Below are 25,770 nucleotides of genomic sequence, written 5' to 3' on the forward strand. Positions count from 1 at the left end.
GAACCCAGGAGGCGGAGGTTGCAGCGAGCCAAGATCGCGTCACTGCACTCCAGCCTGGGGACAGAGAAACTCTGTCTCAAAAACAAAACAAAACAAGAAACAAAAAGAAAAGAAAGAGCTTGCAGGGGGTGTGAGAGCAGGGAGCAGGCCCTTTCTGGCTGCAGGGCTGAGAGGTCCACGAAGCCGCTTACCTTGAAGTAGCTGCCTGCAGGGTGGAGGCACCCACACTGGGAGCGAGGTACGCACTCGAGGCCACTGAGGACGAAGCCTGGATTGCATTCACAGGCCTCCACGCACCGGTCTGAGCAGAACATGCCGGTGAATCCTGAATGGCAGGTGTCAGGGCATGGCTTGGCACACAGGGAGTACTTGCTATTGGGCGGGCAAGCCATTGCTGGTGGAGGGAAAAGCTTGGGTGAGAAGGAGACGAACAAGCCACGAGGCCAGGTGGGAAACAGGAAAGACACGTTCGGGAGGGTCCCAGCTCCAGGCTTCTCGAGAAGAGAGAGTGACTGTGAGAAGCTTCCCCAAGAAGCCTGGCTGGCTCCCTGGGGCTGCAGGGCCAGCACTAAGGCGCCTGCCCTGAGAGCCTTAGATAGACCTATGGTGGGAACTGACCGACCCACCACTGGTCACGCTGCTGTAAAAACATGCCCCAGGTGAGCTGTTGGCCTGCAGGGGAATGGGGCCACCTGTGAGGTCTGAGTCAGGGGATAGACCTGCCCTGAAGCAGCTTCCCCAAAGAGCTGGGCCACACCAGGAGCTGGGAGGCAGCCTCGTTGCCTCCCCTGCCTAGGGCCTGTACCGGGTGCCTGCATGTGATGACTTGGCTGCACAAAAACACTTTTTTTTTTTTTTTTTTAAAGACAGAGTTTCACTCTCGTTGCCCAGGCTGGAGTGCAGTGATGCAATATCTGCTTACTGCAACCTCCACCTCCTGAGTTCAAGCGATTCTCCTGCCTCAGCCTCCCAAGTAGCTGGGATTACAGGCGCCCACTCCCACGTCCAGCTAATTTTTGTATTTTTATTTTATTTATTTATTTATTATTTATTTATTTTTGAGACGGAGTCTCGCTCTGTCACCCAGGCTGGAGTGCAATGGCACGATCTCGGTTCACTGCAACCTCTGCCTCCCAGGGTCAAGCAATTCTCTGCCTCAGCCTCCTGAGGAGCAGGGATTACAGGCATGTGCCACCACACCCGGCTAATTTTTGTATTTTTAGTAGAGACAGGGTTTCACCATCTTGGCCAGGCTGGTGTTGAACTCTTGACTTCATGATCCACCCGCCTCGGCCTCCCAAAGTGCTGGGATTACAGGCGTGAGCCACCGTGCTCAGCCTATTTTTATTGTTTTTTGAGATGGAGTCTCACTCGTCACCAGGCTGGAGTGCAGTGGTACAATCTTGGGTCACTGCAACCTCCACCTCCCAAGTTCAAGCGATTCTCCTGCCTCAGCCTCCAGAGTTGCTGGGACTACAGGCATATGCCACCATGCCTGGCTAATTTTGGTATGTTCAGTAAAGACGGGGTTTCAGCGTGCTGGCCGGGCTGGTCTCGAACTCCTGACCTCATGATCCACCGCCTCGGACTCCCAAAGTGCTGGGATCCAGGTGTGAGCCACTGCGCCTGGCCTCCCCCCTGCATTTGGCACAACTCACGGCAGAACTGGGGTTCCCTCCAGGGCTTCACAGCATGGCCTGCGTCCTGGCAGGTGGTGGTCATGGTGGACATGTGTGTGCACAGCAGGTGCTGCAGTCCCTGGAATCTGCACATATCAAGCATGCAGCTGTCGAAGAAGGAAGTGGCCTTCACATGCAGCAGGCATGTCCTGCAGGGAGAGACCAAGTCAGGGGGAATGGGGTGGATGGGGCCATACCCTTGGAGGAGCCCAGGTGCCAAGCACCACCCCTGTGTGACCCTGCCTGCCCTCCTTCATACTCAAACGGGCCACGGGTGTCGACCAGCCGTCCACAGAATCCTGGCCCCGACATGTTGCTCTGCAGAGATGAATCACAAGACGGGGGATTCACCACCTGGTGCTTCTGACACCTGCAAGAGACCCACCCCAAATGCCCTAAAGACAAAGACTCGCTTCCAGCTGAGCCCTAACCCAGCAGGCAGCAAGGTTGGCAGGCCAGGTCCTGGTTGGCAAACCAGCCTGTCAGCTGAGAAACCCCTCCCAGAGGACATCTGAACACCGAGCCCTGGCCAGGCACTGTGGGAGGCCGAGGCAGGGAGAATCGCTTGAGCCCAGGAGTTCCAGGCCAGCCTGGGCAACGCAGTGAGATCCCATCTGTACAAAAATAAATATGAAATTAGCTGGGTTTGGTGGGGCACATCCATAGCCCCAGCTACTCAGGAGGCTGAGGTGAGAGGATCAGTTGAGCCCAGGACTTGGAGGCTGCAGTGAGGTGTGATTGAACCACTGCAGTCCAGCCTGGGTGACAGAGCAAGGCCCTGTCTCTAAAAACAAACAAACAAACAAAGAAGAATATTGAACAACTGAAAGAACAACTTGAAGTTGCCAGGGTAGAGAGGAGAAAGGGGCAATGCCAGTCATTTTTAAAGGGAGGGCAGAGGCTGGATGCGGTGGTGCATGCCTGTAATCCCAGCATTTTGGGAGGCCAGGGCAGGCGAATCACCTGAGGTCAGGAGTTCGAAACCAGCCTGGCCAACATGATGAGACCCCGTCTCTATTAAAAATACAAAAATCAGACAGGTGTGGTGGCGTGTGCCTATAATCCCAGTTACTAGGGAGACTGAGGCTCGAGAATCACTTGAGCCCAGGAGGCAGAGGTTTCAGTGAGCTGAGACTGTGCCACTATACTCCAGCCTGGGTGACAGAGCAAGATTCCATCTCAAAAAAAAAAAAGAAAAGTTGGGGAGGGCCAGCAGCCTGGTCAACATAGTGAGACTCCCCATCTCTACCAAAACATTTTGTTAAAGTTAGCTGGGCATGGTATAATCCAAGCTACTTGGGAGGCAAAGAAGGGAGGATTGCTTGAGCCCAGGAGTTTGAGGCTACAGTAAGCCATGATCGTGCCATTGCACTCCAGCTTGGGAGACAGAGGGGGGATCCCATCTCAAGAAAAAAAAAAAAAAATGGGGCGGGGGAGGACTGGGCATGGTGGCGTGGTGGCTCAAACCTGTAATCCCAGCACTTTGAGAGGCCAAGGCAGGTGAATCACTTGAGGCCAAGAGTTTGAGACCAGTCTGGCCAACATGGTGAAACCCCATCTCTACAAAAATAAGAAAATTAGCCGGGTGTGGTGGTGAGCGCCTGTAATCCCAGCTACTCGGGTTTCTGAGGCAGGAGAATTGCTTGAGCCTGGGAGGTGGAGGTTGCAGTGAGCTAAGATCGCACCACTTTCGCCTGAGCGAAAGAGGGAGACTCTATCTCAAAAAAAAAAAAAAAAAAAAGAAAGAAAGAGAGTGCCAGGAAGGGGACAGGACCCTCCCGGGGCCGCCGTGGGAGGGCTCCTTGCTCACTCCTGGTCCTCGTCCTGGTCCGTCTGCCAGCTGTTCCCCAGCTCCTCCTTGTCTCCTGCTGGACTGCCGTCCGACTTCAGATGGTCATTGTCACTGTTGCCGTCATAGTTTCCACACAAACCACAGAGTTTGCCAGAGTAGGTGCTGGGGGAACAGGAGAGGAGCTGGCGTTAATGGAGAGGAGGAGCCTCGGTCCTTGAGGGGCAGTGGCAGAGAAGGCAAGGAGCTGGGGTCCCAAAGCAGAGGGCGTGAGGAGGATGAAGAGGTGCGGACTGGACAAGAGGACCCCATGGCTCTCCCCCAAGCCTCCTTCCCCTCTGTTCATTGTCCAGCCACAGCAAACCCCTTGCTGGCCCTAAAACACTCCCGCCTTATTTATTTATTTATTTTTATTTTATTTTATTCTTCTTTTTTTCAGATGGAGTCTCCCTCTATCACCCAGGCTGGAGTGCAGTGGTGCAATGTTGGCTCACTGCAACCTCCGCCTCCCAGGTTCTAGCGATTCTCCTGCTTCAGCCTTCCAAGTAACTGGGATTATAGGCACATACCACCATGCCCAGCTAATTTTTTTGTATTTTTAGTAGAGACGGGGTTTCACCATGTTGGCCAGGCTGGTCTCGAACTTCTGACCTCAGATAATCTGCCTGCCTCAGCCTCCCAAAGTGCTAGGATTACAGGCGTCAGCCACCGTGCCTGGCCAAATTATTTATTTATTTATTTATTTTAGAGATAGGGTCACCCTCTGTGGCTCAGGCTGGAGCGCAGTGGTGCAATCTCGTCTCATTGCAGCCTCCAACTCCTAGGCTCAAGCGATCCTCCCACCTCAGCCTCCTGAGTAGCTGAGACTACAAGCAAGTACTGCCACAACCAGCTAATTTTGTTCTTTATTTTTTAAGAGACAGGATCTCACTATGTTGTCCAGGCTGGTCTGGAACTCCTGGACTCAAGTGATCCTCTTGCTTCGGCCTCCCAGCGTGCTGAGGTTATAGGTATAGACCACTACGCCTGGCTAATATTTAAATTTTTTTGGTGGAGATGGGGTCTCACTATGTTGCCCAGGCTGGTCTGGAACTCCTGGCCCCAAGGGATTCTCCCACCTCAGCCTCCCAAAGTGCAGAGCTACAGGCGGGAACCCCTGCACCTGGCCGCTATAAATTATTTTTCTAAAGTCTTTCTTTCACTGGGCACAGTGGCTCACCCCTGTAATCCCAAGACTTTGGGAGGCTGAGGCAGGAGGATCACCTGAGGTCAGGAGTTTGAGACAAGCATGGCCAACATGGTGAAATCCTGTCTCTACTAAAAATACAAAAATTAGCTGGGCATGGTGGTGCATGCCTGTAATCCCAGCTACTTGGGAGGATGAGGCAGGAGAATCGCTTGAACCTGGAAGGCAGAGGTTGCAGGGAGCCGAGATAGCACCACTGCACTCCAGCCTGGGGAACAGAGCGAGAGATCCTGTCTCAAAAAAAGAAAAAAAGAAAAAGAAAAAGAATCTTTCTTTCCCTTGTTTTGTCCATCTGGGGAGCCACTCTTCCTTTGAGAATGGGACCAGGTGTCTGCCCTTCTGAAAGCCTCCAGAACTCACTAGTGCTTCTTCTAGCACATTACCAAAGCATGTACGTCCATCCTGCTATCTATCACATGCCCTGAAACCATTTTCTCCTGTCTCCTGGTCCAAAGAGAGCCCTGCCACTTAAGCAGGGTGCTTCCCACCCATCAGGAGATGCACAAAGGATCAAGTAGTGCTGCCAGGGATGGAAGGGGAGTGGGCAGGGTGGGCAGCAAGAAGAAGTGGCAGTTGCCTGGCCGGGACACCGCCTCACCTGGACACAGTCACATACAGCTGCTGGTCACCATCCCATCTCACCCGCAAACCGAACTCCGTCTGCAACTCCACAAATCGCCCGCTTGCACCCAGGAAGACGCCTTTAGAGGGTATGGCTGGGAGAGTAACTCGCTGACCCTCAACCTGGAAAGGCAGGGCAGAGGCAAGAGACAGAGAGACAGATCTGGGGGTCAAGGATGACCCCAGCAGACTTCCATTTCCATGGCTGGAAGGCAGGACACCATCCACAGCAGCCTAACAATCTCATCCACCAGGAGTGGACTGGAGTTTCCTCACCATTGTTTTGTTTTTGTTTTTAAGAGACAGTGTCTTACTATGTTGCCCAGGCTGGAGTGCCATGGTGCAATCACAGCTCACTGCAGCCTCGACCTCCCAGGCTCCAGCAATCCTCCCACCTCAGCCTCTGGAGTAGAGGGGACAATAGGCAAGTGCCACCACACCAGGCTAATTTTTTCTATTTTTAAAGAGACAGGGTCTTGCTATCTTGCCCAGGCTGGCTTCAAACTCCTGGCCTCAAGCAATCCTCCCACTTTAGCCTCCCAAGGAGCTGGGATTGCAGGCCACTGTCTTGTGGAATCCCATCCATGGAAGGGTTCAGGGCCTGGAAGAGTCAGCCAGGACACACAGTGAGACCCTGCAAGGATGGTGGGGGCGGAACAGGGCTCACCAGAGTACGTCTGCCCTTAAGCAGGGTGACGGTGGTCTCGGGAAGGGTCACGTAGACTTTGCTTAGGCAGGACACACCTTCCTGTCCCTGCTCCTCATTCTTCGCTGTCACCCTGAAGAATGGGTCTGGGTGGGGAGAAGAATGAAAAGAGTCCAGTGGCTCATTTCTCAACATCCGCCATAAGCAGTGCCCTAAGCCCTGAGAGATGAACACCACAGAGACACTGACCCCAAAGTCCAGCAGGGGAGGCCGGACCCACACAGCAGCAGACCACAACTGCCTCTGTCAGGAGAGCCTGCAGCCGCAACGTGTCTGTCTCCGTTCAGTGGCTAGAACATCCTCCAGGGCGTCTGTGCTCCCCAACCACTACCTTCTTCTTCTTCTTTTTTATTTTTTTAACTTTATTTATGTATGTATGTATTTATTTTTCAAGATAGGGTCTCACTGTGCTACCCAGGCTGGAGTGCAGTGGTGTGATCACAGCTCACTGCAGCCTCCAACTCTTGGGCTCAAGTGATCCTCCTGCCTCAGCCTCCCAAGTAGCTGGGACTATAGGTGTGTCCCACTACACCCAGCTGATTTTTTTTTTTTTTTTTTTTTTTTTTTTGAGATGGAGTTTTACTCTTACTGTTTAGGCTAGAGTGCAGGAGTGCAGTGGCGCAATCTCTGCTCACTGCAACCTCTGCCTCCCGGGTTCAAGCGATTCTCCTGCCTCAGCCTCCCGAGTAGCTGGGATTACAGGTGCCTGCCACCATGCCCAGCTAATTTTTTATATTTTTAGTAGAGGCGGGGTTTCACCATGTTGGCCAGGCTGATCTCAAACTCCTGACCTCAGGTGAACCACCCACCTCGGCCTCCCAAAGTGTTGGGATTACAGGCGTAACCACTGCGCCTAGCCTGATTTTTAATTTTTTTGTTTTTTTCATGGAGATGAGAGTCCTGCTGTGCTGCCCAGGCTGGTCTCAAACTCCTAGATTCAAGTGATCCTCCTGCCTCAGCCTCCCAAAGTGCTGAGGTTACCAGTGTGAGCCACTGTGCCCGGCCTTCAACCCTCACCTTACAGAAGAACTTGCTCCTATTTTGCCTCTTCCCCCATCTGCGCCCTGCCACCCACCATGCCTCATGCCCAGCAGTACTGCCCACAGACCCTTCCCCCAGACCGCGGAGGCATCTCCAGGGCCTACCTGTTGAGTTGCCACAGGGTTGGGCCAAGATGTAAGAGCACTTGCCCATGAAGCCAAAGTGCCTCCCATCAAAGGTGACATAGTGAGGATCTCCGTAGACCAAGCAGGTGGTAGTGCCTGCTGGGAGGGGGAAAGAACAGGCGAAGCTGCTTCTGTGGTCCCTCCAGGCTGGACCCCACACGCCGGCCCACCCGATGCCTGGTGGCAGGCCCCCGTTCCTCTGCTCAATCGAGGGATTGGGATCCTGGCATCAAGTCCACTCCAACAGGCTGGCAGGCGGGGACAGCATGGGGAGGGGCTCTCACCATAGGGGTGGCATCCGTACTGGCCATTCTTAAGCTGGCACACAGTGTGTGTCCCGCACTGAGAGATTTGGCACTCGACCCGACTCCCTGGCCAACAGCGGCAACGTTCTGTGCAGTTGGGGCTGAACCACTCTGCCCCAGGCTGGGAGAAAGGGAAGTGAGGTCACATGGTCATATAGCTCCTAGAGTCCTTCTCTCTTTTCTTTTCTTTTTCTTTTTTATATTTATTTATTTATTTAAGATGGAATCTCACTCTGTCACCCAGGCTGGAGTGCAGTGGTGCGATCTCGGCTCACTGCAACCTCCACCTCCCGGGCTCAAGCAATTCTCCTGCTTCAGTCTCCTGTGTAGCTGGGACTACAGATGCACACTACCATGCCCAGCAAATTTTTTGTATTTTTAGTAGAGATGGGATTTCTCCATGTTGGCCAGGCTGGTCTCGAACTCCTGACCTCAGGAGATCTGCCTGCCTCGGCTTCCCAAAGTGCTCAGATTACAGGCACGAGTCACTGAGCCCGGCCCTTCCTTCCCTCTTTCGTTTCTTCCTTCCTTCCTTTCTTTTCCTTTTTCCTTCCTTTCTTTGTCTTCGTTCCTTCCTTCCCTCCTTTTTTCTGTCTTTTTTTTTGGATGGAGTCTGATCTCAGCTCATTGCAATCTCTGCCTCCCAGGTTCAAGTGATTCTCGTGGCTCAGCCTCCTGAGTAACTGGGAATACAGGCACCCACCACCGTGTCCAGCTAATTTTTGTATTTTTAGTGGAGATGGGGTTTCACCATGTTGACGAGGCTGGCCTTGAACTCCTGACCTCAGGTGATCCACCTGCCTCAGCCTCCCAAAGTGCTGGGATTACAGGCGTGAGCCTCCGTGACCAGCTATTCTTTCTTTCCCTCCACCGTGGCCGGGAGAGAGGCTGCCCTCCCATGCAGACCTGACCTTCCTCATGTGATGCCTCTCCCCACCACCTACTTGATACTTGATATTCTCACCATGACAGCACATTTGCACACACTTTTCTCTCCTCCCAGAATGCTTCTCTCCTCCCACTTGTTTTTGTTTTTTAAGAGACAGGGTCTTACTCTGTTGCCCAGACTGGAGTGCAGTGGCGCAATCATGGCTCACTGCAGTCTTGACCCCCTGGGCTCAAACCATCCTCCTGCCTCAACCTCCCAAGTATCTGGGACTACAGGCACATGCCACCATGGCCGACTTTTTTTTTTTTTTTTTTTTTTTTTTTAACATTTTGGAGAGATGGAGTCTTGCTATGTTGCCTAGGCTGGTGTTGAACTCTTGAGCTCAAGTGACCCTCCTGCCTTGGCCTCCCAAAGTGCTGGGATTATAGGTGTGAGCCACCGCACCCAGCCTTATGTCTGTCATTTTTTTTTTTTTTTTTTTTTTTTGAGATGGAGTCTCGCTCTGTTGCCTAAGCTGGAGTGAAGTGGCACGATCTTGGCTCACTGTGAGCTCCGCCCCCGGGTTCAAGCGATTCTCATGCCTCAGCCTCCCGAGTAGCTGGAATTAAAGGTGTGCACCACCACGCCTGGCTAATTTTTGTATTTTTAGTAGAGACTTGGTTTCTCCATGTTGGCCAGGCTGGTCTCAAACTCCTGACCTCAGGTGATCCGCCCACCTTGGCCTCCCAAAGTGCTGGGATTACAGGCATGAGCCACTGCACCCTGCCAATGTCTGTCTTTACCCAACATCTTAGTCCTCCCATGAACGCTCTCATTCAATAAATACTTGCTGAATGGAGTAAACCAAAACCCCATGTGTGTCTCTGAATCTGAGAGCATTATGAGGGCAAGGACCACGACCTATCCATAGCAACCCCAGGGCCAGGAGAGTAGAAAGTACTACATAGGCTGGGTGTGGCGGTTCACCACTGTAATCCCAGCACTTCGGGAGGCTGAGATGGGAGGATGGGTTGAGCCCAGGAGTTCATAGACCAGCCTGGGCAACAGAGCCAGACCCCATCTCTAAAAAAAAAAAAAGAAAAAAAACCTTTGAAGAAAGTACTAAATAAACATTTCTTGAATGCATAAATGAACCTATTAGAAGTGAATACAGACGGGTGCAGAGGGTTACGCCTGTAATCCCAGCACTTTGGGAAGCCGAGGCGGGTGGATCGCCTGAGGTCGGGAGTTCAAGACCAGCCTGACTAACATGGAGAAACCCCGTCTCTACTAAAAATACAAAATTAGCTGGGCGTGGTGGCTCATGCCTATAATCCCAGCTACTTGGGAGGCTGAAGCAGGAGGATTGCTTGAACCCAGGAAGAGGAGGTTGTGGTGAGTGGAGATGGCGCCATTGCACTCCAGCCTGGGCAACAAGAGCAAGACTCCATCTCAAAAAAAAAAAAAAAAAAACCTTTGAAGAAAGTACTAAACAAACATTTCTTGAATGCATAAATGAACCTATTAGAAGTGAATACAGCCAGGTGCGGAGGCTCACGCCTGTAATCCTAGCACTTTGGGAAGCCAAGGCGGGTGGATCGCCTGAGGTGGGGAGTTCGAGACCAGCCTGACTAACATGGAGAAACCCCGTCTCTACCAAAAATACAAAATTAGCCGGGCGTGGTGGCTCGTGACTGTAATCCCAGCTACTTGGGAGGCTGAGGCAGGAGAATTGCTTGAACCCGGGAAGAAGAGGTTGTGGTGAGTGGAGATGGCGCCACTGCACTCCAGCCTGGGCAACAAGAGCGAAACTCTGTCTCACAATCAAACAAACAAAAACGGCTAGAATGGTTTTTGCATCAATAGAGGACAGTGAGTGAATAGTTTGCCCCCCCCACCAAAAGAAAAGAAAAGAAAAGAAAAGAAAAAAAAAGAAGCGAATACACGCCTCCTAGGGCAGAGGGAAGAGCCTCTTGGTGCCAATGGTTGTAACAGATCTTTCTGCCCAGGCTGTGGCTGAAGCTAATCTCAGCAGCAACTCAGAGAGACCCAGGAGACTGGTTAAAGGGGGTAAGGGAAGGAAATAATAGTCCCAAAAGGGACAAGCAGAAGCTGTAATGTCAATGGGAAGAAGAACACCTGGAGCTGAGAAGAGGCTCTGGACATTAATGAATTACTTAATGCACATTTTTTTTTTTTTTTTTTTTAGAGACAGGGTCTCTCTGTCACTCAGGCTGGAGTGCAGTGGTGCAATCATAGCCCACTGCAGCCTCAAACTGCTGGGCTCAAGCAATCCCTCCACTTCGGCCTCCTAAAGTATTGGGATTACAGGTGTGAGTCACCGTGCCGGGCCCTTTAATGCACTTTTAATTAATAGGTTGTATATATTTATCATAAATTGCTAACGATAATAATTAACACTTACTAAGTAATTGTATGTGTTAGGACTTAATTTCGTCTTTGCAACAATCTTATATGAGGTAGAAAATCTTACCGTGTACACTTTATAAACACGGATAAAAGATTTAAAGAGGTAAAGAATGTATGGTGAAACCCCATCTCTACTAAAAATAACAAAAATTAGCCGGGCATGGTGGCGTGAGCCTGTTATCCCAGCTACTTGGGAGGCTGAGGCAGAGAATTGCTTGAACCCAGGAGGTGGAGGTTGTAGTGAGCTGAGATCGTGCCACTGCACTCCAGCCTGGGTGACAGAGCGAGATTTTGTCTCAAAAAAGAAAAAACTAAATGTGGCAAGCCAGACACAGTGGCTTATGCCTACAATCCCAGCACTTCGGGAAACTGAGGCAGGAGGATTGCTTGAACACGGGATTTCAAGACCAGCCTGGGCAACGTAGTGAAACCCTGTCTCTACCAAAAATACAAAAATTAGCTGGGCACGGTGGCATGTGCCTGTAGTCCCAGCTACTTGGGAGGCTGAGGTGGGAGGATCACTGGAGCCCAGGAAGTGCAGTGAGCCACTATCATGCCACTGTACTCCAGCCTGAGCGACAGAGCGAGACCCTGTCTCAAAAAAAAAAGAAATGAATGAAAAACTTCGCTGTCGTGTAACCATTGCTTCTGAGCTGACCCCTTGGGACTATCCGGTGATCCCCGTTCCTTCACCTGGGGAGCAGATGGAGCTGGAACCCAGGTGTTCTGCCATCAATCTCCCTCATGGGACCAGAGCATCCCGAGGGGCTTACCTCATAGTAGTTGTTGTTGTAGAAGCAATTGCAGGAAGAGGCCTGGATGCAGTGGTTGTCACTAAACAAAAAGCCAAGGTTGCAGACACAGCCCCCCCGACAGAGTGGCCCACAGCTAGGCCTGGGACTCTTGCACGAAGCAGGACAAGCACAGGATTCGTAGTGTGCATTTGGGGGGCAGCGCTCTAAGGAGAAAACAGCCTCTGTCATGCTTTCATTCCACAGCTTTCTCAGGGAGTCTCCCTGTCTCTCCTCTACCCCCAAACTCAAGTTCTTCTCTAGGAAACAGGACCGTATTATTCAGCCATAACAAGGCCTGAAGGCGGGTGTGTGGTGGCTCACACCTATAATCCCAGCACTTTGGGAGGCTGAGGTGGGAGGATTGTTTGAGGCCAGGAGTTTGAGACCAGCCTGTGCAACATAGTGAGACCCCATCCCTACAAAACAAATTTAAAAATAAAACAATTTTAGGCTGGGCACGGTGGCTCACACCTGTAATCCCGGCACTTTGGGAAGCCGAGGCAGGTGAATCACTTGAGGCCAGGAGTTCAAGAACAGCCTGGCCAACAGGGTGAAACCCTAAAGCCGGACACAGTGGCTCACCCCTATAATCCCAAGACTTTGGGAGGCCGAGACTGAAGTGTAATTACAAGATTACACCCCTGTAATCCCAGGACTTTGGGAGGTCAAGACCAGCCTGGCCACCATGGTGAAACCCCGTTTCTACTAAAAATACAAAAATTAGCCAGTCCTGGTGGTGCAGGCCTGTGGCCCCAGCTACTCAGGAGACTGAAACAGGATAGTTGCTTGAGCCCCAGAGGCGGAGGTTGCAGTGAGCCGAGATCACGCCACTGCACTCCAGCCTGCGTGACAGAGCGAGACCCTGTCTCAAAAATATAAACAATAAGAAATACTTTTTTTAAAGGAATGAAGTCCTGATGCATGCTACAGTATGGATGGCCCGGAAAACATTACACTCAGTGAAAGAAGCTAAACATAAAGGTTCACATATTGCATGATTCCATTTGTATGAACTGTCCAGAACTGGCAAATCCATGGATAAAGGAAAGAAATTTGTGGTTGCCAGGGGCTGGGGGAAGGTGGAGTGAGGACTGCTAATAGGTACAGGGTTTCTTTTTGGAGTGATGAAAATGTCTGGATTAGAAAGTGATAATGGGGGGCCGGGCGCGGTGGCTCAAGCCTGTAATCCCAGCACTTTGGGAGGCCGAGACGGGCGGATCACGAGGTCAGGAGATCGAGACCATCCTGGCTAACACAATGAAACCCCGTCTCTACTAAAAATACAAAAAAATTAGCCGGGCGAGGTGGCGGGCGCCTGTAGTTCCAGCTACTCGGGAGGCTGAGGCAGGAGAATGGCGTAAACCCGGGAGGCGGAGTTTGCAGTGAGCCGAGATAGTGCCACTGCACTCCAGCCTGGGCGACAGAGCGAGACTCCGTCTCAAAAAAAAAAAAAAAAAAAAAAGAAAGTGATAATGGTTGCACAACCTTGGGAATACACTAGAAACCATAGAATTGCTTTTGCTTTTTTTTTTTTTTTTTTTTAAGATGGGGTCTCGTTCTGTTGCCCAGGCTAAAGTACAGTGACCCAGTCATGGCTTGCTACAGCCTCAACCTCCCAGGCTCAAGCGATCCTCCCACCTCAGCCTCCCGAGTAGCTGGGACTACAGGTGTGCACCACCACACCCAGCTAATTTTTTTATTTTTATTTTTTTTTCCATTTTAAAGTGGAGACAGGCTCTTGCTATGTATGTTGCCTAGGCTGGTCTCGAACTCCTGTGCTCAAGCAACTCTCCTGCCTTGGCCCCCCAAAGTGCTGGGATTATAGGTGTGAGCCACCATGCCCCGCCTAGAATTGTACACTTTAAAAGGGTGAATTTTATGAAATATGGATTATATCTCAATAACAAACAAGGAGAAGGAAGCCTCGTGGCTGGGTCCTGACACCCCCACCCACTCCAGCCCTGCCATCCCTCTCACTCTGGGCAGTCCTCCCCATTTCCTCTGAAGTCACCATGGACTGCTTCAGCTCTGCCCTGAGAGCACTAGAAGCATCTAGAAGCAACTAGAAGCTTTCTACCAGAAGCATCCCTTTCCCTGACTCTCTCCTAGTCACTCTCTCTCACATTCAGCCTTGGCCCACGCTCCATCCACCTCATACCTGTATTGGGTCTGGGGGTTGTGTTAGTGCTCAGGATCACACTGGTCATAGCGGCACTTGGAGCATGTGGAGACATCACCAAGGCTGCCAGCCCAGTGGCTGTGGGACTGGGATGGGGTGGCCTCAGGGCTGTGAGCTTCTCTGTGGGGATGGTGGGTTTTTCCGTGGGGATGGTGGGTTTTTCTGGGGAGATGGTGGTTTTTTCCGTGGGGATGGTGGGTTTCTCCGTGGGGATGGTGGGCTTTTCCATGGGAATGGTGGGTTTTTCTGTGGGGATGGTGGGTTTTTCTGTGGGGATGGTGGGTTTTTCTGTGGAGATGATAGTCTCTTCAATGGGAATGGTGGGTTTTTCTGTGGAGATGGTGGGTTTTTCTGTGGGGATGGTGGGTTTTTCTGTGGAGATGATAGTCTCTTCAATGGGGATGGTGGGTTTTTCTGTGGAGATGATAGTCTCTTCAATGGGGATGGTGGGTTTTTCTGTGGAGATGGTGGATTTTTCTGTGGGGATGGGTTTTTCTGTGGGGATGGTGGGTTTTTCTGTGGAGATGATAGTCTCTTCAATGGGGATGGTGGGTTTTTCTGTGGAGATGGTGGGTTTTTCTGTGGAGATGGTGGGTTTTTCCGTGGGGATGGTGGGTTTTTCTGTGGGAATGGTGGATTTTTCCGTGGGGATGGTGGGTTTTTCTGTGGAGATGGTGGGTTTTTCTGTGGAGATGGTAGTCTCTTCAATGGAGATAGTGGGTTTTTCCGTGGGGATGGTGGGTTTTTCTGTGGGGATGGTGGGTTTTTCTACGGAGATGGTAGTCTCTTCAATGGAGGTGGTGGTTTCTTCAGTGGGGATAGTGGGTTTTTCCATGGGGACAGTGGGTTTTTCTGTGGGGATGGCAGCCTCTTCTGTGGAGATGGTGGTCTCCTCAGTGGTGGTAGTGGGCTCTTCTGCGGGGACGGTGGGCTTTTCTGTGGAAATGGTGGGCTTTTCTGTGGGAATGGTGGGCTCTTCTGTGGAAATGGTGGGCTTTTCTGTGGGAATGGCGGGCTCTTCTGTGGGGATGGTGGGTTTTTCTGTGGGGAAAGAGGGCTCTTCGGTAGGGATGGTGGGTTTTTCTGAGGGAGTGGTGGGTTTTTCTGTGGGAATGGTGGGCTCTTCTGTGAGGATGGTGGGTTTTTCTGTGGCGAAAGAGGGCTCTTCGGTAGGGATGGTGGGTTTTTCTGCAGGAATGGTGGGCTTTTCTTTGGGGACTGTGGGCTTTTCTGTGGTGACGGTGGGTTTTTCTATGGAAACTGTAGGGTTTTCTGTGAGGCCGGTGGTTTCAGAAGGGCCAGTGGAAGAAACTGGAGATATGGGAGGAAGCTCTGGTAGCATTTTTACTGAAAAGAAAAAAAAAAAGAATCCCTGGAGTTTAGTCAAAACCATACCACCACCCTCTTCACTACCATCTAATTGGAGTGGGCTCCAATGGGCGACTTATTTACACCTTTCTTTCTACTCCCAACCCCCAACCTTTATTCACTCAACAAACAGTAATATATGTCAGATATTGTGCCAGGTACGAGAAAAGCAAAAATGAATAGGATATGGGTCTGGCCTTCAAGATTGCAGGGGAAGGAAGGAGTTCTGGATCCAGCCCCCAAAATCCATGGTATCTAAGCCACATTCACCCAGGCAAACATCTTGAAGTGCAGGGGAAGGAGAGGTGGGTAGAAGATGGAAAATAAAGCCAGCTGGGTGAGAATTCGGGCTCCAGGGAGGACCCGCTTTTTTTTTTTTTTTTTTTTTTTTTTTTTTTGAGACGGAGTCTCGCTCTGTCGCCCAGGCTGGAGTGCAGTGGCCGGATCTCAGCTCGCTGCAAGCTCCGCCTCCTGGGTTCACGCCATTCTCCTGCCTCAGCCTCCCGAGTAGCTGGGACTACAGGCGCCCGCCACCTCGCCTGGCTAGTTTTTTATATTTTTTAGTAGAGGCAGGGTTTCACCGTGTTAGCCAGGATGGTCTCGATCTCCTGACCTCGTGATCTGCCCGTCTTGGCCTCCCAAAGTGCTGGGATTACAGGCTTGAGCCACCGCACCCGGCCAGGACCTGCATTTTAAGCAGGTCATAGAGAGAACCCTGGGGAATGGTGATCTCAGGGCACTGCCCCCTTCCTGGAGCCTGGGCTTTAGTCTTACCTGGACAAGTCCCAGGATTGATCAAGATGAAACCCATAGCAACCACAAAGGCCATGTTGCTGCCCCGGATGGCCTTGAAAATCAGCTGAAGGCGACAAGGGAGAAAGATGGAGAGAGAAACAAAAATGAATCTCCAGCAACTCTGTGATTCCGCTGGGCATAGAGTCTGTCCTCTGCCAAAATGTCACCTTGTTCCAGCCTCAACGGTCCAGCCCTGTCCCGGCCCCTTTCTCACTTTCCGTAACATGAAGTTCCCCTTTTCTTGGCTCTCTTTCCAGTTCTCCACCTCTTCAGCACTGGTGGCGCCCCCAGATCCCAGGCATTGGCCCTCTCACCCCACACAGACAGGACCCCCGCCTCTGTCTCTCACCTGCATGGGCTGTTGGTGTCCTGAGGGGATGGTGACGGAGGCGTTCTGCCAGTAAGGGCGCTGAGACCCCAGGCGTTTCCAGAGAGGAATCAGAGGGCTCCCCGCAGGACTTCCCAGGAGGAGTTCGAGCATAGTACCCTCCCCAAGGCCATACATGTGGTACGCGAACTCCACGCAGATGTCACCCGGGGCGCAGAAGGGCCGGCTCACCAGTCTGGCCGACTGCCCTGCCTGGGAGAACTTGTCAGCCTCAAGGTAGATATAGTGACCCCCTGGGCAAAGGAAGGGAACAGGCAAGATAAGAAGCCTGCACAGGACATACCAACTGCTGCTTTAGCGAAGCTTTGCTTTCTGAACAGGGATCTGAGCAAACACTCAAATTCCCCAGGTCATAGCATTATTTTTTCTGCTCATTTTAGACATCTAACTAAAGAAGGTGGGGTCACAAAGAAAGGGAAAAGCGGCCATGCACAGTGGCTCACGCCTGTAATCCCAGCACTTTGGGAGGCCGAGGCTGGCCGATCACGAGGTCAAGAGATCAAGACCATCCTGCCCAACATGGTAAAACCCGTCTCTACTAAAAATACAAAAATTAGCCAGGTGTGGTGGTGCGTGCCTGTAATCCCAGCTACTCGGGAGGCTGAGGCAGGAGAATCACTTGAACCCGGGAGGTGGAGGTTGCAATGAGCCGAGATCACACCTGCACTCCAGCCTGGTGACAGAGTAAGACTCCATCTCAAAAAAAAAAAAAAAAAAAACAGAGAAGCAAACCAGCAACCTAGATTACATTCATTAATGTCGCGTGTGTGTGTGTGTGTGTGTGTGTGTGTTACCCAGGCTGTTACCCAGGCTGGAGTGCAGTGATACGATCTCAGCTCACTACAACCTCCACCTCCCAGGTTCAAGCGATCCTCCTGCCTCAGCCTCCCAAGTAGCTGGGATTACAAGTGTGCACCACCATGTCTGGCTAATTTTTGTGTTTTTGGTAGAGGTGGGGTTTCACCATGTTGGCCAGGCTAGTCTCAAACTCCTGGCCTCAAGTGATCCACCCGCCTCAGCCTCCCAAAGCACTGGGATTACATGTGTGAGCCACTGCACCCTGCCCTCATTATTGTCGTTTTAAAAAATTATTTCTTTTTATATTTTTGTAAGACAATCTCACTCTGTTGCCCTGATTGGAATGCAGTGGTGTGATCTCAGCTCACTGCAGTCTCTACCTCCTGGGGTCACGCAGTTCTTCTGCATCAGCCTCCTGAGTAGCTGGGACTACAGGTGCACACCACCACTCCCAGCTAATTTTTATATATTTTTAGTAGAGTCAGGGTTTCACCATGTTGCCCAGGCTGGTCTCGAACTCCTGACCTCAAGTGATCAACCTGCCTCGGCTTCCCAAAGTGCTGGAATTAAAGGTGTGAGCCACCATGCCTGGCCTATTTTTTTATTTTTATTTTTTAGAGACAAGGTCTCACTCTGTTGCCCAGGCTGGAGCGCACTGGTTCAATCACAGCTCACTGCAGCCTCGACTCCTGAGCTCAAGCGATCCTCCCACCCCTTGCAAGTAAGTGGGACTACAAGCACACGCCACCACATCTGGCTAATTTAAAATATATATTTTTTTTTTCTAAAGATGGGGTTCTCACTATGTTGCCCAGGCTGAGCTCAAACTCCTGGGCCCAAGCAATCCTCCCGCCTCAGCCTCCCAAAGTGCTGGAATTGCAGGCATGAGCCACTCATAAATGTCTAGACTGAAAATGAGGTGGTGGGTTTTGAAGCCTTGGGCTCCATGAAGTGAGATTGCCCGGGTTTTCTTAGGATTTCAGTGATCCCCCCGCCCTGAGAATCTTTAAGTTACTCTGCTATCTCCACAGTTCCGGTACCATGGCAACTTCCGAATAAACACCTGTGGACTGATCTTCCCCCGCCCGAAACAGCTTCTCCCACCAGTCACAGCAGCCAGCCCACTACCTGGGAGCAGACTGAGTGATTCCTTGGCGCGAGCGCTCTTCAATCTCCTCACCTGCATTAGGGAAACCTCCCACGGGACCCATGCCGTGGACGGGTCCATTTTTATGTCCGACGGCCCAGTGTCCACCATCCCCGGAAGTCTGGACCCAGTCACAGAAGGGATGGGCGTTGTCTTCAAAGTCACACTGAGGAAAGCCCTCTGGGGGATCAAAATAGGATATTTAAGCAAGTTGAGTGATGCTCTCCAGCCCTCTCCCAGCCCACCCCGGATTCTGAGAGATCCGGGCCTCCCAGGGCCTGTTCTCACCCCCACAAGGAGCAATGCTGGTTGCATCGACTGCCACAGCTGGCTCTGGGGTCTTTCCAAAAACGCCCACCACGGTGAACTGGAGAAAAAGGGAGATGGGCTGGGAGTGAGCACACAGCCCATACCCCTAAGCCCCTGATCTGACTGGGCTCCATTCCACGACCCAGAATCCCTACTCCCTGTCCCAGACCCTCAATTCATTTCTTTTTTTTTTTTTTTTTTTTTTTTGAGACGGAGTCTCGCTCTGTCGCCCAGGCTGGAGTGCAGTGGCCGGATCTCAGCTCACTGCAAGCTCCGCCTTCCAGGTTTAAGCCATTCTCCTGCCTCAGCCTCCCGAGTAGCTGGGACTACAGGTGCCCGCCACCTCGCCCGGCTAGTTTTTTGTATTTTTTAGTAGAGACGGGGTTTCACCGTGTTAGCCAGGATGGTCTCGATCTCCTGACCTCGTGATCCACCATTCTCGGCCTCCCAAAGTGCTGGGATTACAGGCTTGAGCCACCGCACCCAGCCTCATTTTTTTTTTTCCCAGACAGGGTCTTGCTCTCTTTTCCAGGCTGGAGCACAGTGGTGCGATCATAGCTCACTGCAACCTTGATCTCCAGGGCTCAAATGATCCTCCCACCTCAGCTTCCCGAGTATGCCCACCTAATTTTTGTATTTTTTTGTAGAGATGGGGTCTTGCTATGTTGCCCAGGCTGGTCTTGAACTCCTGTCCTGAAGCAATCCTCCCTCCTCAGCCTCCCAAAGTATTGGGAATACAGGCATGCGCCACAGCACCACGCCCCCTCAATTTATTTCAACATTGGGTGTGCCTACCATGTGCAAGGACCTGACCCCTTGCTTCTCTGTACCTGTATCCGTCCCACGGCTGTGTAATTGACAGAAACAGCCTGCCAGTTGGGCCCAGGTTGTCCTGAGAAGAGAGTGTGTTTCCGGATGCTCCCTGTAGTGAAAGGAATCGGAGGGAGAAGTGAGCTTAAGGGGACTGGGAAATGACTTTGAACTATACCCAGGAGGATGAGGAGCAGAGGGTATAGTTGGGGACCATTACCGCCAAATGAAAGCACAATCTTCTTTTTTATTTTATTTATTTATCATTATTATTTTTTGAGATGGAGTCTTGCTCTGTTGCCCAGGCCGGAGTGCAGTGGCACTATCCTGGCTCACTGCAACTTCAGTCTCCTAGGTTCAAGCGATTCTCTTACCTCAGCCTCTTGAGTAGCTGAGATTACAGGCGTGTGCCACAACACCTGGTTAATTTTTGTACTTTTAGTAGAGACAAGGTTTCTCTATGTTGGCCAGGCTGGTCTCAAACTCCTGACCTCAGGTGATCCACCAGCCTCAGCCTCCCAAAGTGCAGGATTACAGGCGTAAGTCACCGTGCCAGGCCAGCACAACCTTCTTTTTTATTTGAGATGGAGTCTCACTCTGTCGCCAGGCTGGAGTGCAGTGGCACGATCTCAGCTCACTGCAACCTCCGCCTCCCGGGTTCAAGCGATTCTCCTGCCTCAGCCTCCTGTGTAGCTGGGACTACAGGCAGCTAATTTTTGTATTTTTAGTAGAGACAGGGTTTCACTATGTTGGCCAGGATGGTCTCGATCTCCTGACCTTGTGATCTGCCCGCCTCGGCCTCCCAAAGAGCCCTCCCAGCCATGATTTCCACTTCATGGAATAATCTCACACATATTCCAGACCTCCCTAGACCCTGAGGGATGCCCCATGTTTCCCCATCAAGCCAACCCTGGGAGATGCGCCCAGTCAGTGTAAATCCCGTGAATTCTCCGCTCTAACCCAAGACGGAAGCATAAACGTGGAGGGCTGCACCAGGAGACTGGCCCCGGAGGACGTAGTGGAAGGAAAAGCTCAGACAGCCGGAGGACGGGCTCACGGGACTCAGAAGGACGGCTTTCTGCCCGGGTCTTGCATTTTTGGGGTCCAGGAGCATGTAGTGGCCACCTGTGAAGCAAAAGGCCAGGGAATTGAGGTGGATGGAATTGAGGGAAGATGGCAGCAGAGATAGGGCTCTGAGGAGGCTGGGGACTTGTCCCTGGGGAGCCCCAACAGCAGCCTGGAATCAGGCAGTGCCAATGTAGTCCTATGCCAACTGACTGAGGTCTTTGGCTTTCCCAGAAATACTTGGGCTGGGTAAGGACCCGGCGCTGCCATGGGAAACGCCAGACACCTTCTCCAAAGCAGCAACTAGAACTTTGTCCTTTGGGTGTTAACTCTTTTTTGTTGTTGTTGTTGTTTTGTTTTTGTTTTTGAGACAGTCTCACTCTGTTGCCCAGGCTGGAGTGCAGTGGCGCAATCATGGCTCTCATGGTTCACTGCAGACTCAACCTCCCCGGCCTCAGGTGGTCCTCCCACCTCAGCCTCCTTAAGTAGCTGGGACTACAGGTATGCGCCACCAAGCCCTGCTAATTTTTCTATTTTTTTTTTAAAGATGGGGTTTCCCCACATTGCCCAGGCTGGTCTTGAACTCCTAGGCTCAAATGATCCACCCACCTTGGCTTCCCAAGGGATTACAGTCATGAGCCATCACGTCTGGCCTGGGTGCTAACTCTTAAGGTCCACTAGAGTCATAGCCTGTTCCTTTTTTCTTTTTTCTTTTCTGAGACAGAGTATGGCTCTGTTGTCCAGGCTAAAGTGTAGTGGCATAGGTCTCAAACTCCTGGGCTCAAGCAATCCTCTTGCCACAGCCTCCCGAGTAGCTGGGACTCCAGGTGCACACCACTATGCCCAGCTAATTTTTTTTTTTAAGAGATGGGGTCTCACTATGTTGCCCAGGCGGGTCTTGGTCTCCTGGCCTCAAGCAATCCTCCCGCCTTGGCCTCCCAAAGTGCTCAAGTACAGGCTTGAGCCACTACACCTGGTTGCCTCTTCCTTTTCTTTACCCGCTGGACATAACCTATTCACACAAACTGGTGAGAGTCACAGCGGCTCTGACACAGACCAGCAAGCGGCAAACCCCCTCTCACCCAACACCACCTCGGCCCCCAGCTCAGACAGCCAATCAGCGTGGACCTCGCTAGGTGACGCAACTGGTAGCGAAGAGGAAAATATAAGCGGCTGCCAACTCGTGGGGAGCGCGCTCGCGTGCGTGCTCGCGCCCGAGTCCCAGGGAGTCACGCCTGGCGCGCGCTCGGTCCTGCCTGGTGCGCGCTCACTCCTGCGGAAGGTGTGATCCTGAGCGGCGACGAAGAGGCTGGAATGGCGGGAATGGGCAGGAGGAAGGAGAGAAAGGAAACAACCGGGAAGGAAGAGGGAAGGGAAAGGAAAGGAAGTGGGGAAATGGTGAAAGATAAATCAAGGAGACGGGCTGGCGCAGTGGCTTACGCCTGTAATCCCAGCACTTTGGGAAACTGAGGCGGGCGGATCACCTGAGGTCAGGAGTTCGAGACCAGCCTGACCAACATAGGGAAACCCCATCTCTACTAAAAATACAAAAATTAATTGGGCATGGTGGCGCACACCTGTAGTCCCAGTTACTCAGGAGGCTGAAGTAGGAGAATCAATTGAACCTGGGCGGTAGAGGTTGCTGTGAGCTGAGATCAAGTCACTGTACTCCAGCCTGGGAGACAGAGGGAGACTCTGTCTCAGAAATAAATAAATAAATAATTGGTAACTCACGGCTGAGTGCAGTGGCTCACGCCTGTAATCTCAGCACTTTGGGAGGCCGAGGCGGGTGGATCACCTGAGGTCCGGCGTTCAAGACCAGCCTGGCCAACATGCGAAACCCCGTCTCTACTAAAAATACAAAAATTAGCCGAGTGTGGTGGCGGGCACCTGTAATCCCAGCTACTCGGGAGGCTGAGTCAGGAGAATCGCTTGAACTCGGGAGACAGAGGTTGCAGTGAGCTGAGATGGCGCCACCGCACTACAGCCTGGGCAACAGAATGAGACTCTGTATCCAAAAAAAAAAAAAAAGAAAGAAAGAAAATAAAATCGAGGAGACCTATGAGAAACGGAAGAGGAGAAATGGGAGAAAAAAAAAGTGAAAGAAAAAAAAAGTGAAAGGCGAAGAAAATATAAGGAAGCGAGCAAGATGGAAATGGAAAGGGAGAAAAAGGAAAAATAAAAAGCCAAAAGGCCAGCCAGCATTTACTGAAGCTCCTGGGCACAGTCCACAGTACATAATTTAAAAATGCTGAGGGGTGGCAGAGAGGGCTGGCCGGCTTCCAGCGAAGGTGGGGCCAGGGCTTCTTAAGGCCTTATTTTATTTATTTATTTACTTATTTATTTTTATTGAGACGGAGTCTCACTCTGTTGTCCAGGCTGGAGTGCAGTGGCACTATCTCCGCCTCCCAGATTCAAGCAATTCTCCCACTTCAGCCTCCCGAGTAGCTGGGATTACAGGATTACAGGCGCACACCACCACGCCCAGCTAATTTTTTGTATTTGTAGTAGAGACAGGGTTTTGCTATGTTGGCCAGGCTGGTCTCAAACTCCTGACCTCAGGTGATCTGCCTGCCTCCACCTCCCAAAGTGCTGGGATTACAGGCATGAGCCAGTGCACTTGCCTCCAAACTTGTTCAACTTTTTATTTTCCCAGTGGCACTGCTTACTTTATAACTATATTTACTTTGTTTAGGTAACTGTCCCCCACTACCCCACCCTACTCTTCCTTGTCTGTTTTGTACACTGGTGTATCTCAAGTGCCTAGGACAGCAGCTGGCATATTGTAGGTGCTCAGTATTTCTTGAATGAATGAAGAATGAAAGGGGCCAGAAGCAATGACTCATGCCTGTAATCCCAGCATTTGGGAGGCTGAGGCAAGTGGATCACTTGAGGTCAGGAGTTCGAGACCAGCCTGGCCAACATGGTGAAACCCTGTCTCTACAAAAACTACAAAAATTATCCGGGTGTGGTGGTGCATGCCTGTAGTCCCAGCTACTCGGGAGGTTGAGGCAGGAGAATTGCTTAAACCTAGGAGGCAGAGGTTGCAGTGAGCAGAGATCACGCCACTGCACTCCAGACTGGGTGATAGAATGAGACTCTGCCTCAAAAAAAAAAAAAAAAAATGGGGCCGGGCGCGGTGGCTCAAGCCTGTAATCCCAGCACTTTGGGAGGCCGAGACGGGCGGATCACAAGGTCAGGAGATCAAGACCATCCTGGCTAACACGGCGAAACCCTGTCTCTACTAAAAACACAAAAAATTAGCCGGGCGAGGTGGCGGCGCCTGTGGTCCCAGCTACTCGGGAGGCTGAGGCAGGAGAATGGCGGGAACCCGGGAGGCGGAGCTTGCAGTGAGCTGAGATCTGGCCACTGCACTCCAGCCTGGGCGACAGAGCGAGACTCCGTCTCAAAAAAAAAAAAAAAAATGAAAGGTGCCAGAGAAAGGAGATGAGGAGCTGGCTGTATTGGGTGTGCCAGGTAGAGCTTGTTAGGGCGGTGGTGGGGGGGAGGCTGGCTGGGTTCTTGAAATCAGCTTCCTGCGTGAAACTTGAGCTGATAAGAGGCTTGAAGCTGTAGGTGTTCATGCCAGACCGTCCCAGGGCAATTACAGTAGGGTGTGTGGTGCCCAGAAAGTCAACGGACAGAAGCATGGCCGCTACTCACTACCAGGGCTAGAGAAGTCGCCATCAGGCCCCACGCCTGGCTTTCCCGACGACCCTTTCTTCTGAGTCCACTTGGCCCCGGAGGCAGTTGGGATCCAGGTCCAGTCACAGAGGTCATTTGGAATGTCAAAGCTGCATGTTTGCATCATACAGACTGAGAGGAAACAAAGAAGGGAAGATATAATATTTTCTTCTTTTTTAGAGACAGGGTCTCTGTCACCCAGGCTAAGAGTACAGTGGTGTAATCATAGCTCACTGCAGCCTCGAACTCCTGGACTCAAGCAGTCCTCCCACCTCAGCCTCCTGAGTAGCTAAGACTACAGGTGGCACCACCACGCCCAGCTAATTTTTTTTTTTTTTTTAGACGGAGTCTCGCTCTGTCGCCCAGGCTGGAGTGCAGTGGCCGGATCTCAGCTCACTGCAAGCTCTGCCTCCCGGGTTCACGCCATTCTCCTGCCTCAGCCTTCCGAGTGGCTGGGACTACAGGCACCCACCACTTCACCCGGCTAGTTTTTTGTATTTTTTAGTAGAGACGGGGTTTCACCATGTTAGCCAGGATGGTCTCAATCTCCTGACCTCGTGATCCGCCCATCTCGGCCTTCCAAAGTGCTGAGATTACAGGCTTGAGCCACCGTGCCCGGCCAATGCGGCTAATTTTTAAAAAGTTTTTGGCCAGGCGCGGTGGCTTAAGCCTGTAATCTCAGCATTTTGGGAGGCTGAGGTGGGCAGATCACCTGAGGTCAAGAGTTCTAGAACAGCCTTGCCAACACAATGAAACCCCAGCTCTACTAAACATACAAAAATTAGCCAGGCATGGTGGTGGGCACCTGTAATCCCAGCTCCTTCGGAGACTGAGGCAGGAGAATCATTTGAACCCAAGAGGCGGAAGTTGCAGTGAGCCGAGATCACGCCACTGCATCCAGCCTGGGTGACAAGAGTGAAATTCTGTCTCAAATAGATAAATAAATAAATTCTTTTGTAGACATGGGGGTCTCCCTATGTTGCCCAGGCTGATCTCAAACTCCTGGCCTCACACCATCCTCCCACCTTGGCCTCCCAAGGTGCTGGGATTACAGGCCTGAGCCACAGTGCTGGGCGGAGGAGACCTCTCTTTAAGTGTGGCTGCTACCAGAGTCAAAGCCCTACAAGCTCCACCTGGCAGACCCAGTACAGCCAGCTCCTCATCTCCTTTCTCTGGCACCTTTCATTTTCATCTTTTTTTTTTTTTTTTTGAGGCAGAGTCTTGTTCTGTCACCCAGTCTGGAGTGCAGTGGCGTGATCTCTGCCTCTGGCGTGGAGGGCAGAGGCAGGGGAAGCAGCTAGACTCCTGGTCCATGAACTGCTCCTGCCACCCTGGGTAGTTGTGCAAGGGCAGAGAGAAAAGGGTCCGAGGGCAGGCGGTGGGAGGAGGAGGGACAGGGACTCACCGCGATTGCAGGAGCCCCGGCGAATAGAGAGGGCATCCAGGGCAATGTCCAGGTAGGCAGTGCTACCCCGTGTTCCCTCAAACATCAGCTGCAAGAGGATAAATGGACCCAACCCCATGAGCCCCTCAGCCAGGCCTCCTGGCTCCTAGTTTCCTTCCTGATTTCAGATGGCTTGGCCCCCACAATCCCTTTTTGCCACATCCCCACCCCCAGGCTCC

At 51.8% G+C, this 25,770-nt stretch overlaps 1 protein-coding gene across 1 annotated transcript in view; it reads right to left on the reverse strand.

The window, feature by feature from the left end:
* ZAN (zonadhesin) overlaps positions 1 to 25,770 on the reverse strand; it is a 57,561-nt gene that overhangs the window by 28,599 nt on the left and 3,192 nt on the right. Inside the window, 18 exon segments of the mRNA XM_050783915.1 lie at positions 192 to 394; positions 1,659 to 1,828; positions 1,939 to 2,049; positions 3,490 to 3,633; positions 5,313 to 5,458; positions 6,003 to 6,127; positions 7,187 to 7,303; positions 7,492 to 7,633; positions 11,584 to 11,768; positions 13,763 to 15,130; positions 15,926 to 16,010; positions 16,296 to 16,567; positions 18,313 to 18,459; positions 18,568 to 18,646; positions 19,419 to 19,510; positions 20,359 to 20,523; positions 24,127 to 24,279; positions 25,553 to 25,640. Coding sequence (XP_050639872.1) covers positions 192 to 394; positions 1,659 to 1,828; positions 1,939 to 2,049; positions 3,490 to 3,633; positions 5,313 to 5,458; positions 6,003 to 6,127; positions 7,187 to 7,303; positions 7,492 to 7,633; positions 11,584 to 11,768; positions 13,763 to 15,130; positions 15,926 to 16,010; positions 16,296 to 16,567; positions 18,313 to 18,459; positions 18,568 to 18,646; positions 19,419 to 19,510; positions 20,359 to 20,523; positions 24,127 to 24,279; positions 25,553 to 25,640 — 3,792 coding nt within the window.

Source organism: Macaca thibetana, chromosome 3 (genome assembly GCF_024542745.1).
Source record: "Macaca thibetana thibetana isolate TM-01 chromosome 3, ASM2454274v1, whole genome shotgun sequence".
In the NCBI taxonomy this organism is placed as follows: Eukaryota; Metazoa; Chordata; class Mammalia; order Primates; family Cercopithecidae; genus Macaca; species Macaca thibetana.